The sequence below is a fragment of the Staurois parvus genome, unplaced genomic scaffold (assembly GCF_062004578.1).
Source record: "Staurois parvus isolate SC_StPar_1 unplaced genomic scaffold, SC_StPar_1.0 ptg000564l, whole genome shotgun sequence".
NCBI classification, from domain to species: Eukaryota; Metazoa; Chordata; class Amphibia; order Anura; family Ranidae; genus Staurois; species Staurois parvus.
In genome coordinates this window covers 1,447,501-1,463,109 of record NW_028318360.1, presented here as the reverse complement: position 1 = coordinate 1,463,109, position 15,609 = coordinate 1,447,501, and the positions used below count along the sequence as shown (strand labels likewise).

At 39.5% G+C, this 15,609-nt stretch overlaps 1 protein-coding gene across 2 annotated transcripts in view; it reads right to left on the bottom strand.

The window, feature by feature from the left end:
- The window catches only part of CFAP99 (cilia and flagella associated protein 99), a 158,776-nt gene that overhangs the window by 91,803 nt on the left and 51,364 nt on the right, over nt 1-15,609 (bottom strand). For both annotated transcript variants that reach the window (XM_089691512.1, XM_089691513.1), the window contains one exon: nt 2,136-2,216. In XM_089691512.1, the coding sequence (XP_089547638.1) occupies nt 2,136-2,216 (81 nt within the window). The remainder of the gene's footprint in view (nt 1-2,135; nt 2,217-15,609) is intronic.

Sequence of the window (15,609 nt, the reverse complement as noted above, 5' to 3'; positions counted from 1 at the left end):
GAGAACAGAGCTGTGAGAGGAGTCAGGCAGGCCCACCCATTACAGGTTATTTGCAAAAAACTACAGGAGGGGGCGGAGACAAGACCAGTCACCCTGCACAAGGAGAGAGAGCAGCAGTAACTGGTCTTTATTAAAGGAAACATCTGCAGAGAGGCAACTTTCATGCTAGATCACTGCTTATCTTGGAGTTCAGCTTTCAATATAAATCACATTTTTTAAAAAATAAATAAATCTGATTTTTCATTAGGGCTTTAACCACCTGTGTTAATGTATGTTATAGATGATTGCCCACATCCTACTAACACCATCACATCCGACGTCACTTCCGTCCAGCCCTGCTGCTGGCTTGCCTTCCAGTATGGTCATGGCCCTCACTGGTGGACACTGTTCAAGCCTTGAATCCCTAATCAGCTGGGTGTCTCTTGCACAACACAGTTGATTCCTGGTTCCATCTGCCAGCACTTTCCTGCGAAGCCCCGCTAGTGACTAAAGACTGATGATGAGCCTGCCTTTCTTCTACGTGTGTGTGCGTATGTGTCCACTTTTTAAACCTTTTTTAATAAACCAATACACTTAAATAGTGGAGCCTTCTGCTTTTTTGTTTATTGTAGTGCACACAGATCATCCAAAACTCTGCTGGATGAGCTGCAGCCATCGTACAAGTGATTCTTGGACCCATAAGTGCACTTATTTACCCTAGGACTTTATTCATTGTTCTTTTTTGTGCCATTGAGTTTGTTTTTCTTTTACACTGTATGTTATATGCTAGGTATTTTTATTTCCAATCCAGTACAGAATATTTTTATCAATAAATTCCAAATACATTATAATATATTATGTTGGAGTTATGGGGAGATGTTAAAAAAGAAAAAACACACACAGAAATGTTCTGGACTCCAGGTCTGCTCTGTTCAAATGGGCCAAACCAGTATCTGTTGTGCTCTCACTTTGGAGAGTACCCATTATAGTTGGGTGCACCCTGTATTAAATGTTTATTTGTAAAGTAAAGATTTTATACATTTAAAAAATGAGAAAAAAAAACAATGGTAAAACCTTTAAAAAAAAAATCAAATTGCACTAAAGCCAAAGTTCATATTTTAGAACAAGTCTGTCATATAGATAAAATCCTCCTAGATTGTAAGCTCCAAGGAGCAGGGCCCTCCTATCCGTCTTGTATTGAACTGTACTGTTGCTGTATTGTCCTCCCTTTATATTGTAAAGAGCTGAGCAAACTGTTGGTGCTATATAAATCCTGTATAATAATATTAAAAATAATAATAATAATAATAATCTAGTGAACAGATGAGTCTAAGCCCCCGTTCACACTGAATATGACTGTGAAATCGTGCGACTTGACTTCAAGCTGCGCAATTGCAAAGTCTCATGTCAGTGCGACTTCAGGTGCAACTTGTAAGACATCTGTTCGACTTACTAAAAAGATAACTGAATACATTTTGGCCAAGATTTATGAAGAAAGATTATTTGCAAAATTTTATTAAAAAAAGCACTTTTTTGGACTTTAATTATACTGCAAAAAAAATCCCAGTGGTGAATAAATACCACCAAAATAAAGTTTTATCTGTCTCAGAGAAATGCTAAAAAATTCATATGGGTACAGTGTTGCACGGCCGCGTAATTGTCATTCAAAGTGTGATAGCACTGAAAGCTGAAAATTGGCCTGGACAGGAGGGTGTACAAGTGTCTGGACTTGAAGTAGTTAAAGAGATCCTGCAGGTCCTTAAGGAAATGGCAGCTCCCTGCAAAAGAAGGAGTAGTATACTTATCTCTCCGAGGCCCATAACTTCTACCTCCCCTCTGCTCCAGCACTTCAGCCTGTGTCAGTGTCCTTGACATTGAACAGTTCTGGGAGTGTTTGATGCCTGTGTTCACTGGCCCCCGCCATGGTTCCTTTTTCCCAACCTGATGTCACTACAGTACCCAGCAGTGACACAGAGCTTGAAGAATGGAACTACAGCACATAACACATAGGTGGATAATAATTAACCATTGGAACTGTATAAGTTAATGTGGAAAGACATGGGCTAACAACTGAACCCCAACTCAGGGCAGACATTGATCTATATTTGTCTGTACAGTGGAGAGAAGCACGTACAATCCGCACTAAGCAATCATACCTCCGCTTTCTGGCGATTTTTTTGTTTTTTCTCTTGAAGTATTTCCTGCTCTTTTGGGGTTTTGTAGGTACTCTCAGGAACCTGCATCCAAAAAAAAACAACATAAATTGAATTTACATTAGGTTATGATAAGGAAGGCTTGTCACTAAGAGATTTCTATATACATTGAAACCTGGACACTCCCCACTTTGTTTTACTGCCTGTGGTCTAGAAGCGGATTTTCTTCTTCACTATGGCTCTGTGCACATGAGCATGGTTCTGGTCACAGGTCAATGGGTTTACTGAGTTGACGTTGGGCATCCCCAACATGCATTTTCCCAAGGTGTGCTTGTTAGGATTAGTAAAAAAAAACGAATTTCTGCACAATCTGTGAGATGAATGAGACTATTATATTTCTATGCAAACAAAACCATACTGTTGACATGGAAATGTTCTTCTGCACCCTCGCTTTCTGAATGGAAATATTTGATTAATAATTGATTATTTTATCCCAGCATACAAATAGGGATCCCACAAAAAATCTGAAAAAATGTTGGGGGTCCATGAATGAGTTCTATGCCACTTGGGCCACTATGGCTGAATAGGGAGACTACATGTTTTGTCTTCATATAATCTACTCTGCTATGTTGTAGTCACCATGGCTTGTCATCTTACTGTTACTTTTGAAGGACAAGAGTTGTGAATTATGTTATCTGTTTTGTTATATTTTATGACTGTTTCTATATCTAAAACTCAAGAAAAAAGCATCTTAAAAGAAAGATATCTATAGACTAGTTTTTGGTTTGTAGAGTAGACTGAAATCACATAGAGACCACTTTTACTAAATAAAGACCAAGTCCAAAATTGTATTTTGTTCTGAACAAAGTGAGGAAGGGATAAATTATCTTTAAAGAATTATCGCTGCCTGTATCCACATTGAGAAGATTTTCCTCTCCCTTCTTGTCCCAATGGTAGGTTGCCATAGGTAGAAGAAATGATGAGACTTTTTTCAAAAGGGAACAGAGTCTTCATGCCCCAGTGAGCCCAGTGGCCCTTGTTTTTTTGTTCTGGTGCCAAAGGAATATAAATTAAGGGGAAATGTCCTCAGTAGAATCAAAGATGACAATAAAAAAACTAACACCCCCTGGCTCTTTTATCTCCAACTTCCATCCGAATAGTGGCCACTTGGCGGTCAGATGCATACAAGCTCATGGATGGGTACCCCCCTCTTAACTTTTTCCTCTTTTCCCATCTTCCTTCTGTACTCTCTCACCTCCATGTTTGCAGTTCTGTACTTAGTTGTAATAAGATATACACTCCTTTTTCTCATCTGTTTTGCATTGAGTGACAAGGTGTTCATATAAGTATAGTTCTTTTAGAACGGCCATATACCCATAAATCTCCATGCTGTCCCGAGCTTCTCAACTCGGGCCCTCCTTTTCCCTCTTCCTAAAACGGGTGAATTGTTGGGTACTGTATTAGAGCTTGGTTATGTTGATACATATTGATAAGATTTTGTTATAGCTCTTCCTTATTCAATTGACCTTGGATGGGGATGGAACATATGTGGGACAGCAAGCATTAGACTTGAACATCAAGAATATTATGCTTGATTTAGATGTGTATTGATGGTCACTATTCAGCGATGTGGTAATGTGATCACTGAGTTCTCACCCTTAGATCCAGAGGGGGGGGGGGGACAGATGCAGCGTCGGACCGATGCTGCATCCACCTAGCTAAGTAGAAATAGGAAAAAAAATTCCTACTTACCTTTAAAAGTGTAAGGGTATTGCTGGGAGATTTATTTTTGGATAGTTTTATTATTATTATTTATTAGTTATTGATATAGCATTTTGTGCAGTGCTTTACATATTGTATATGAACATCAGGCCCTGCCCTCAAGCAGCCTACAATCTAAGGTCCCTGTCTCACTGCACATACACACACATACTAAGGCCATTTTGAATAAGAACCAGTTAAAGTACCAGCATGTCTTTGGAGTTTGAAAGGGAACTGGAGCATATGGAGGAAACCCACGTAAGCAGAGGGAGAATATGCAAACTCCATGCAGACAGCGCCCTGTCTGGGATTCGAACCAGAGCTCCCCATACTACTGTCTTCTTAGTCACTAATCACCAGGGATTAATTTTATACTGGCTTATATTTTGAGACATCACAAGAAACAAAACATTCAAGCAGGAATAACATTGCAAATTACTTATAGTGGTTGTAAACCCCTAGATATACCCAGGGAAGTGACTGGTCTCAGGCAGATATTTATCTGCAGCTCTCTACATCTGTTCAAAGTGCTGAATTTATAAAGCTTGTCTGAGAGTTCAGGAAAAAGGGGATAGAGAGCTGAAGTTACACTCTGCAGAGCTCAGTGAGGAGAGTTCTAGGAGCTGATTGGAGGGAAGAGACAAACCCATTTCCATACAGCACACAGGAAAAGAGCTGATGCTGTCAATCTGCTAGAGGCCCCTCCCCTGTCACCATTTTTCTCTTGGTGTCAGAAGACTTATCAGAAGTGACTCATGCTGATAGCAGAGGAGAAGCAGCAGACTGAAATGACACTTAGTGCTCTTAATTGAGACAAGTACACACTATAGAGGGGTATGCTTTGTTCATATTTCATACATGAGGTTTACAACCGCTTTATCTGAAAACACTGAATTAGTTCTGACTGGTTGCTATTGGTCTCCACCCTTTGCCTACTCTGTGCATTGCCTTATTGAAGTCTAAGGATGGCCATAGGTGACTCGTTTTTTTCCATCAACCAGGGGGCTGATGTAAAAAAAATAAAAAAAAATGGATTTCCCCATTCACACAAGCAAGGTGGATGAAGGATTCCTCCCTGCTGTGCCATTGTATACTGACAGTGGGGACTCCTCCGCTGTCTGAATATATTGACCAGCAATTGCAGCAGCTGACCAAAGAAAGTTTTCCAACATTCCTGTTCAACAGAAGTACAACATTAGATTGAATTCTGTCAGTGGGAATGACCATACATGGACCGATATCCATCCAGTCCCTGCTGAACTGGACTAATTTCGATCCATCTATGGCCAGCTTAAATAAGTCCTAGAGTCCCCAACAAACAATTTGTTCTAAGTAATAAGTGAGCCGCTGCATGCCCATTTTTTCCTCTTGATCAGAGGCCCCCATTAGCCCAAAGAATGAACTGCTGATCCATACAGGTAGCAAGCAGTAACCTGGACTCAATCCCATCACATCAGAGCTCTGACAATGTGTATAAACACAACTGAAGCCACAGGTTAATCCTTCAGTGACAGAACATCTGTCATGGACCGCTGCACTACAGACATGCCCGTGTTCCTGAAAATGACTTGTCTTTCTGGGAATCCTCACAGCGACTGTATAATATACATGTTTCTTCACTGATTTAACTGAATTTTAAGGAGTGCAAACACATCGGCAAGTCATGTCAGGCTGGAACATAAATGAGAAAGAATGGCATTTATCATACTTACCTAACAATGCAAATAGAAAAATATAGAAAATGGAATACAATGAAATTATATTGACAAAAGCAATGGAGAAAGAACAGCACAGCAGGAGCTTCGGAGGTGAGGATCGTGATGTAGCAAATGTATAGGTTTTTCAGGAGAGACAAGAAAGGTGCCCAGTGATAGCAAAAGATCAGTTTTGGCTCTTGAGATTTTGGCATCACTTCCACAGCGCTGTTCATCAGCCTATTGCTAGGACTGTATTTTCATTTTGTGAGAATAAATTATATCCTTATTATCTAAAAACTATCCAAGCACATCTACTACTCAATGGCCCAGTAATCAATTTTTCAATAAATTGTTTCATAGGCTCGGTTAAGACATATGGCAAGGGTGCCATGCTTCTGAAAAGCAATCCACAGTCATATTGCTTTTCATAGGCGTTTGACTGGTGGTGTGGAGGTGATATGCCTGTTTAAATGCTGCACCACCACCCCACAACCATGTGCATTGCATGCGGTCGTGACACAGCCCTATTGACTTAAATGGGTTGTCAGCAAAACGTGGAAGGTGGGATAATTGTTGCCTAAAAGTGAAGGTGGGATAATTGTCACCTAAAAGTGAGCAGAGTAGGCGATAGTCTGATAAATTGGGGTAGAGAGTTACAGAGGATGGAGGAGGCTCTGGAGAAGTCCTGAAGACGAGCATGGGAGGAGGAGACAAAGGAGCTACAGAGCAGGAGGTCGTGGGAGGAGCGGAGAGGACGGTTTGGGTGATATTTGGAGACAAGATTGGTGATGTAATTTGGGGAAGAGTTATAAACGGCTTTATATGTGATTGTTAATATTTTGAAAACCTCTCTCTTCAGGGAAGCCTATCCTACCTTCAGCTAATAATGGAATCTTCTATTCCTCCTACCAGTTCATCCCCCACAGTTATTACCTTTTGTACCACTAGCCCCTCCCTCTTAGATTGTAAGCTCCAAGGATCAGGGCTCTCCTTTTCTCCACTCTATTTGTTTGGAACAGGCAGTGCCTGTTAGTTGTGGTCATGTTCATTGCTCTGTGCACACTACAAATCCTATAGTCCATAGACCATCTCCAGAGTGAGTGAGAGGGTGGCTACATTCCTACATACAATTGGACCATGGAGAACAAATGTAGCCACCCTCTACAAGAAAGAAATCACAGCAGCAAAAAATAAAAAAAGGAATTTGGAGATTTGAAAGGCGCTGAGAGCAATAAAAGGGCTTTTTGTGAGTTAAGAATACATTCTTAGTGGATGCCCTTATACGTTTCATAAAATATGGGGTATTTTGGTGGATTCTCCAGATTCACTTGAGGATCGGGGACACTTAGACTTAACCCAGGTGTATTTCAGTGTTCCTTTCTATAGATCTAACTCTGTTCCCTGACTGGTTATTCTCATTGGTCTGGAGCCCATGAATTGCCATTCCTGTACAATTCCAAGTTGGGAGTTTGTTCTGGAGTTTTGGTGTTTAAGATTGTCCTGTTATACCTTGAGAATGAGCGTACAGGTTATACAATTGTTAATTGTTACAATTATGTTGTAACTTGTTTAGGTGTAATACCGAGCCTGGGTATGCCTTATAGGCTCTGTTTTGTATCTCTAAATCTCTTTTAAAATTCAATAAAAATTATTTTTCAAAAAAAAAAAAAAAAAGAATACATTCTTGAATAGGTTATTAAATCAGAGTTAAGTGTCACTTTAAGTTATTTTGTAGATGTAAATGGGAAACATTATTAAACTCCATTATGGGCGTTCTCAGTAAGTTTATGAATCATTCATTTAAATGCGAACAGGTTTTCATGCCAACTGAAGATTAGCTGGACAGGAAGTTGAGGAGATGGTGATGTGACAAGATCTACAGAAAGAAAGGACATGACCATGTGTTTAGAAGGAGAACACTGCTGGGTCAGGAGAGGACAAGGACACAGTTGTGTGTGATCTGACCAAGAGAAGACTCTATTATGACATTCAATCAGCAAAGATCAGCCATTAGAACTCAAAAGTCTTTGAGTTACATTAACGTATAACTAAAGTCAAAACTTATTATTATTATACAGGATTTATATAGCGCCAACAGTTTGCTCAGCACTTTACAATATAGCGGGAGACAATACAGCAACAATACAAATACAAGAGGGTTAGGAGGGCCCTGCTCCTTGGAGCTTACAATCTAAGAGGGAGGGGCTGGTGGTACAAAAGGTAATAACTGTGGGGGATGAACTGGTAGGAGGAAGAGAAGATTCCATTATTAGCTGAAGGCAGGATAGGCTTCCCTGAAGAGAAAGCTTTTCAGAGATCTCCTAAAAGTGAGCAGAGTAGGCGATAGTCTGATAAATTGGGGTAGAGAGTTCCAGAGGATGGAGGAGGCTCTGGAGAAGTTCTGGAGATGAGCATGGGAGGAGGAGACAAAGCTAGAGAGCAGGAGGTCGTGGGAGGAGCGGAGAGGATGGTTTGGGTGATATTTGGAGACAAGATTGGTAATTTGGGGCAGAGTTATAAATGGCTTTATATGTGTTTGTTAATGTTTTGAATTTTATTTGTTGGGCAACGGGAAGCCAGTGGAGGGATTGGCAGAGAGGGATGGTAGATACAGAACGGTTAGTAAGGTGGATGAGTCTGGCAGCAGCATTCATGATAGACTGAAGAGGGGATAGCCTGCGATGAGGTAGGCCAATGAGGAGGGAGTTACAATAGTCAAGGCAAGAGATAACCAGGGAGGGAATAAGTTGCTTAGTAGTTTCAGAGGTTAAGAACAGCCGTATTTTGGAGATGTTGCGGAGGTGAAGTCTACAAGATTTGGACAGTGATTGGACTTGGGGCTGAAAGAACAGATGGGAGTCTAGGATTACACCTACTACCCTGGCATGAGGGGAGGCACTGATGGTTGTATTGTTGATCTTGATGGAAAAGTCAGGTGAGGGGCATGGGCCAAAAACTTGGTTCTTCATAGTTAAAGTAGGACATGGTGAAAACCCCTCTCAGTTTTTTTTTCATTTGTTTACCACTGGGGAGATTCCCCTTCATTTCCTATTCTGTAGACACCATAGGAAGTGAGAAAATTTCTCAAAATATAAGTAGATGCCCGTTTAGACAGTTGTCCCTGGAACAAGATTTGAAGATTGCAGCACTGGGGGCCCCAAAGCGAATCCTGGTTAGGACATTATGGGGGAGAATTAAAGAATGACACAAGCATAATGCTTTCACCACTCTTCTAAACTAAGAAAACGGAGCTGACCCGGACACAACCCCTGTGTAAATTAGGGCTATTAGCTCCCTGTTTTATGCTGGGTCTGTGACAGACACACCACAGAACAGTACAGTGGGGGCAGCATGCTCCAGATTCTTCTGCCTGTCCCTGCCCTGCTGAGTGAGGGGGAGAGGAGGGGGGCCTGTGCAGGTTCTGCTCATACTACAGACAGCTCACATCCCGTACGCCAGGTCCAACCTTTGTTATTTTGGAGCTGATGGTTTCTATTTCACTCTGCAGTTGAAACTCATGTGGGTGGCACAGATAGGCCTGAAACAGGACTATATTTTCCTACCATGGTTGTTATACCTTCAGCTTTGTTTACTAAAAAAATCATATTTGTAATTTAAAAATCTGTTAAGGGCTATAACCGCTCTGTCCAAAACTAAAATAAAGGTTTTGGCTTTAGATACACTTTAACCACTTGCCATCTGCCCTATAGGAGAAGTACTACTACACAGGGCGGCACGGCTGAGCAAAATCACGTATATATATGTGATTTGCATTTCCAGGTAGGCGGCTGGGGAAGTGCATTTCTGCAATTGGCCCCTGGGAATGTCAATCATCGGGCCCCGGCCAGTGATTCCAGGCCGGCACTCGGTGATCGTCAGCAAAGCTTACAGGGGAGAGATCTGTGTGTAAACAACACAGGTCTGTCTCCTGTCAGCATGGACATGCTACTTTGTATCTCTCTGCACAGCAGAGAGATACAAAGCAGCATGTCCTCCAAGTAAAACAGCACACAGTTAACCCTTTGATCACCCCAGATGTTAACCCCTTCCTGCCCAGTACAGTGTCAGGGCTTTTTATTAGCACTGATTACTGTATTAGTGTCATTGGCAGTTAATCAGTTCCCAGTGTAAGAATGCCTGCTGCAGTCCCGCCATAAGTTGCTGATGGCCGCCATTACTAGTATAAAAAAAATGTAAATAACAATTCCAGTATATATACCGCCATTTGTAGACGCTATAAGTTTCACGTAAACCAATTAATATACAATTATTGGGATTTTTTTAGCAAAGACATGTAGCAGAATACATTTTGGCCTAAATGTTTTTATCAAAATTGTCTTTTTTTGCTTACAGCACAAACAATAAAAAACACAGAGGTGATCAAATACCACTGAAAGAAAGCTCTATTTGTGGGAAACAAATGACATAAATTTCATTTATGTACAGCATTGCATGACGCGCAATTGTCAGTTAAAAAAAACACAGTGCCATATCGCAAAAAATGGCCTGGTTAGGAAGGGGGGTAAATCCTCTGGAGGACAAGTGGTTAAAGTAATCTCTAATGCAGACCATAGATGGGGAGAAAACCGGCCGGTTAAAAAAAAACAAAAAAACCCGAAAAATTGGTCGTTCAATCGGCTGACATTACCACCATTGGCAAAAAAAACAGCTAATTTTCGTCCCGTCTACGGCCGGGAAATATAATAGCGGTGTCCCTGCAGAGAGCTCCGCTATTATATTTGATAATTAAAAGTATAGCAAAGTTGCAACATTGTATCTATTTGTATCCATTTCGGATACAGATGTTTCTAATCGGATACAAATAGATACAATGTTGCAACCGCTATACTTTTAAATGTCAAATATAATAGCAGAGCTCTCTGCAGGGACACCGCTATTATATTTGACATTTAAAAGTATTGCAGTTGCAACATTGTATCTATTTGTATCCGAATAGAAACATCTGTATCCGAAATGGATACAAATAGATACAGATGTTCTTTTTCTTTGTCTTCATCTGCTTCTTTTTCTCCTTCTTGCAGGTCACGGCTCATGCACATTTTTTTAATCGGTAAAAAGATCGATCGCTTTGCCCATCATTGCAGTGAAAATTGGCCGATGGACAAAACTGGCCGTTTTTTTCCCCAACATAACCGATTAAAAAAATGTGTCAAAATTACGAAAAATGGCCAACCAATTCACCCACTAACAACCTGAAAATTGTCCGATTATTCTTTCGGATGAATTTTCAGCTGATTTTCGACCCATCTATGGCCTGCATTAGTGAGTGGGAAGATGAATTGTTACTTTTGTTAGATCAGTGGTGTTCAACTTAAGGGCCAGATTTATATTCAAGTTGAGTGGAGGGACACAACTAAATTATTGAAGCAATACACACACACTTTTATTTTTCCCTTTTTTGGGACAAACGTGGCCTTCTCTTGGTAAAATTTTCTTGCAAAACTTATTTATTTTCTATGGAATCTAAAATGTAACAAAACAGAAAATTACCCTTTGTGCTACTTAGACCAGTGTTAGTGTTAAAATCACTAGTGTCATTGGAGAAAAGAGACATATTTATAAAGCAGGGAATGCGACATTTACCAAATGGCCTGCAGGTGAATCTTTTTGGAATTTAACAACTTTTTTTCAAATATTTACACATTTTAAAACACAATACTTATAAAATAAAGAACCAAATGAATGATAATGACAGGCAGCACAGTGGCTAAATGGTTAGCACTTACGCCTGGCAGTACTAGGGTCGTTGGTTCAAATCCCAGCCATGGCACCACCTGCCTGGAGTTTGCATGTTCTCCCTGTGCCTGCGTGGGTTTCCTCCGGGTACTCTGCTTTCCTCCCACACTCCAAAGACATGCTGGTAGGTTAATTGGATCCTGTCTAAATTGGCCCTAGTATGTGTATGTATGAATGTGAGTTAGGGACCTTAGATTGTACACCCCCTGAGGGTTAGGGACTGATGTGAATGTACAATATATATGTAAAGCGCTGCGTAAATTGACGGCGCTATATAAGTACCTGAAATAAATAAATAATAATGACAAAGAGTTTACACTAGCATTACCCTCTGAAGAAGAAGAACCTGCGTTCGGATTGCTCTTTATAGAGCATCTGACAGTCAGTTGAATTAGTGAATGTGACAGTCGGGATAATTGTTGCCACGCCCGATGCAAAGCATCATGGCCAGGACATATGTTACCCCCCCCTCCGCTGCCTTCCCATATGGAAGAAAAATATATTTGAAATATATTTTAAAAATATTCTTCCCAAATATATTGACATATATAAGACTCCAGAGAGAGAGATATCATATTACCCCGGTACAAATCATTGGTAAAACCTCATCTGGAATATGCAGTTCAGTTTTGGGCACCAATTCACAGAAAGAACATTGGGGAACTGGAGAAAGTACAGAGAAGGGCAACCAAACTGATAAGAGGCATGGAGGAGCTCAGCTATGAGGAAAGATTAGAGGAACTGAATGTATTCTCTCTTGAGAAGAGGAGATTAAGGGAGGATATGATCAACATGTATAATACATAAGGGGGGATATGAGTTGTTCATATAGTGAACTCGGTGTAGAGCTAGTCACCCTGAGATCATCACAGAGGACAAGAGGGCACTCTTTACGTCTGGAGGAAAAGAAATGTAATCTCCAAACACGGAAAGTTTTCTTCACAGTAAGAGCTGTGAAAATGTGCAATAGACTCCCTCAAGAGTTGGTTCTGGCCAGCTCAGTGGATTGCTTCAAAAAAGTCCTGGATTCTTTCTTAGATACACAGAATATAACTGAATACTAACATTTATAGGTAAAGATGATCCAGGGAATATCCGATTGCCTCTCTGGGGATCAGGAAGGAATTTATTTCCCAGCAGGAGCCAATTGGATTGTGCTTTGCTGGATTTTTTTTGCCTTCCTCTGGATCAACAGTGGGTATAGGATTGTAACTTTGTTTTTTTTTCTATGATTGAACTGAATGGACCTTTGTCTTTTTTCAGCCAGACTAACTATGTAACTATATATTTGAAATGCTACAATTTTGGCCATATTTTATATATTTCAAAATATATATATATATATATATATATATATATATATATATATATATATATATATATATATATATATATATCTTTATATATATATATATATATATATATATATATATATATATATATATCGCATGCTGAAATGCGTTTTTATTACAAAATATATGAAAATTATTTTTAAAAATACATTTCAAATATACTGTATGTCTTTTAAAATACAAATCTAAATTTTTGGAATGCGTTTACAAATATATGTAGTAATATATGTTAAAATGAATTTTTTATATGTTTTAAAAAAAATCTGAAAAATATATTTTAAAAAATTATATTTTTAAAAATATATTTTTCCTAAATATATTCTTCAGATTTTTTTAACATACAAAAATGTATTTATTTATATTTATTGAAATATATTTTGAAATATATTGAATATGGCTAAAATTTTAGCATTGAAATATATGGCAATAAATTTGGGAAGAATATTTTTAAAATGTATTTCAAATATATTTTTCTTCCATGTGGGTTTGCAGCTAAAGGTGGGAGCGTTTTGGTGATAAAATCAAGATTTAACTTTGTGGTTTTACCACCCCTAACTGCTAGTGTTAGCAACGTCTTAGGCTTGTTTTAACTGACATCATATGCAGATCAGAGACCACCCCTTTGATCTGAAGATGAATAAAACAGGGTAAATACCATGTAACTATAAAGTTATATGGTATGTTTACATGACCCATCTAAACAGCATTTTGAACACTGATCAGAAGCCCTCTTTTAACCTCTTGGGCTCCTGAGGATTTACCCCTCTTAATGACCACGCCTCTTTTTGCTACTTGGCGCTGCACTAATTCAACTGATAATTGCACGGTCATGCAATGCTGCACCCAAACAAAATTTACGTCCTTTTTTCACACAAATAGAGCTTTCTTTCGGTGTAATTTGATCACCTGAGCACTTTTTATTTTTCACACTATAAACAAAAAAACTCCAAAAATTTTGAAGAAAAACAATATTTTTTATTTTCAGCTATAAAAAATATATAGTAAACTCAAAGTTGGCTATAAATTTAGGCCAAAATGTATTCTGCTACATGTTTTTGGTAAAAAAAATCCCAATAAGTGTATATTGATTGCTTTGTGTGGAAGTTATAGCGTCTACAAACTATGGTATAAATACTGCAATTTACGCCATTTTTCTGCTATACAGCGCTGCGCTAGTTTAACGGACAATTGCAATATGGTACATAAAGGAAATTTACATCCTTTTTTTCCCCACAAATTGAGCTTTCTTTCGGTGGTATTTGATCGCCTGTGCGGTTTTTATTTTTTGCGCTATAAAAAAAAAAGGCTGACAATTTTGAGGAAATAAAAACAATATTTTGGACTTTTTGCTATAAAACATGTCCAGTAAAAAAAAAAAGCAAAAATCATAAATCATAAAAAGTCATAAATTTCTGCCAAAATGTATTCTGCGACATGTCTTTGCTAAAAAAAAAAACCAATACGTGTAAATTAATTGGATTACGTGAAAGTTATAGCGTTTACAAATGGCGGGAAAGATACTGGGATTTTTAGGGTTTTTTTTATACTAATAATGGCGGCGAGTAAGCGAATTATGGCGGCGATCAGGGACTTATGGCAGCGACCAGCGACTTATGGCGGGACTGCGGCGGACATTCTGACATGGGGGGGTACTGACTTGGGGTCACTGACATCCCCAAAAACACTAATACAGTGATCAGTGCAAAAAAAAAAAAACTGACACTGTACTAATGGCAATGGGGAGGAAGGGGTTAACTTTATTTAGCAGGGAAGGGTTATAGGAGTGAGGGGAGTGTTTTACTAGGGGGCGGGGGTGTGTACTGGGCGGGACAAGGCTGATCGAGAAAGTGAAACTATTCTTTCTGGATCAGCTCATCCTCGAGCTGACAGAGAGGTGACAGACAGCACAGCTACTGCAGCTGTGCTCTCTGTCACCGTTTACCACCGATCGCCGGGACATAGCCGCTAATGAGCGGCTGTGACCCGGCAACTGACATCTGCGCCGGTGATCCACAGGACAAATAGGGCGGCAGCGCGCCTTGCGCGCGCCCCCTATTTGTTTACAAAACACACGTTTTAAAACGTGGTTTTGCCTGTGAGTGCCGCCCTGCCACCGTATATGTACAGTGGCTGGGCGGCATGCAGTTAAAAGGCAGCGGCTCATTTTGACAGCTGTCAAAAGCAAGGGAGAAAGTCCCTAAAAAATGCCCCACATGCTACCAGAATGACAGTTAAATGTCTAAAACAGGGTGGGTAGCTCGGTTTCAATGAATATGTCAGTGCCAGGGGATAGATTTACTATTTCTTGTGTACACGTTACCCTCTTACACTCTTTCTGTAACTGGAACATTTTTGATACTTTTAATTCATTAAGGATATCTCTCTTACATTTTATGTGTGTAAATGCTTGCTTCCTCGAATATTACCGAGTCTAAGTTTTACATTTTTCCCCTAGCATCACTGTTGTTCACCTGTGATAAGATTGCAACTGAATGTGTCTACAATTTACATAAATGTTGAAACATGCAAGATTAAATTGATTTTTTTTTTTTCAAACTTCCATCTTTTAGCTGTGTTCTTTTGTCCTACATGCTGGAGGCATCCACTTACAGTATCTCCCATGGGCGATAACTGGAGTTCTTCTCCCTCTGCCAGCTCTACTGCAAGGCTTTCACATTTATGCTTTGCATACTGTCCCTAGACATGCTCAGTCCCAAGCACGCTCCAGAGACAGATCTCAACTTCTAGGACTAGACTTAGAGCTCTATTTGTGACTGATAAGAACACTAATCCGTTTGTATGCATGGAGTGGTGGGGCTGGGGTGAGAGAAATCACTGGAATTGCCAGGTTTTTACATGTATATATATATTATTAATATTAATACTACATCGAGTTTATATAGCGCCAAA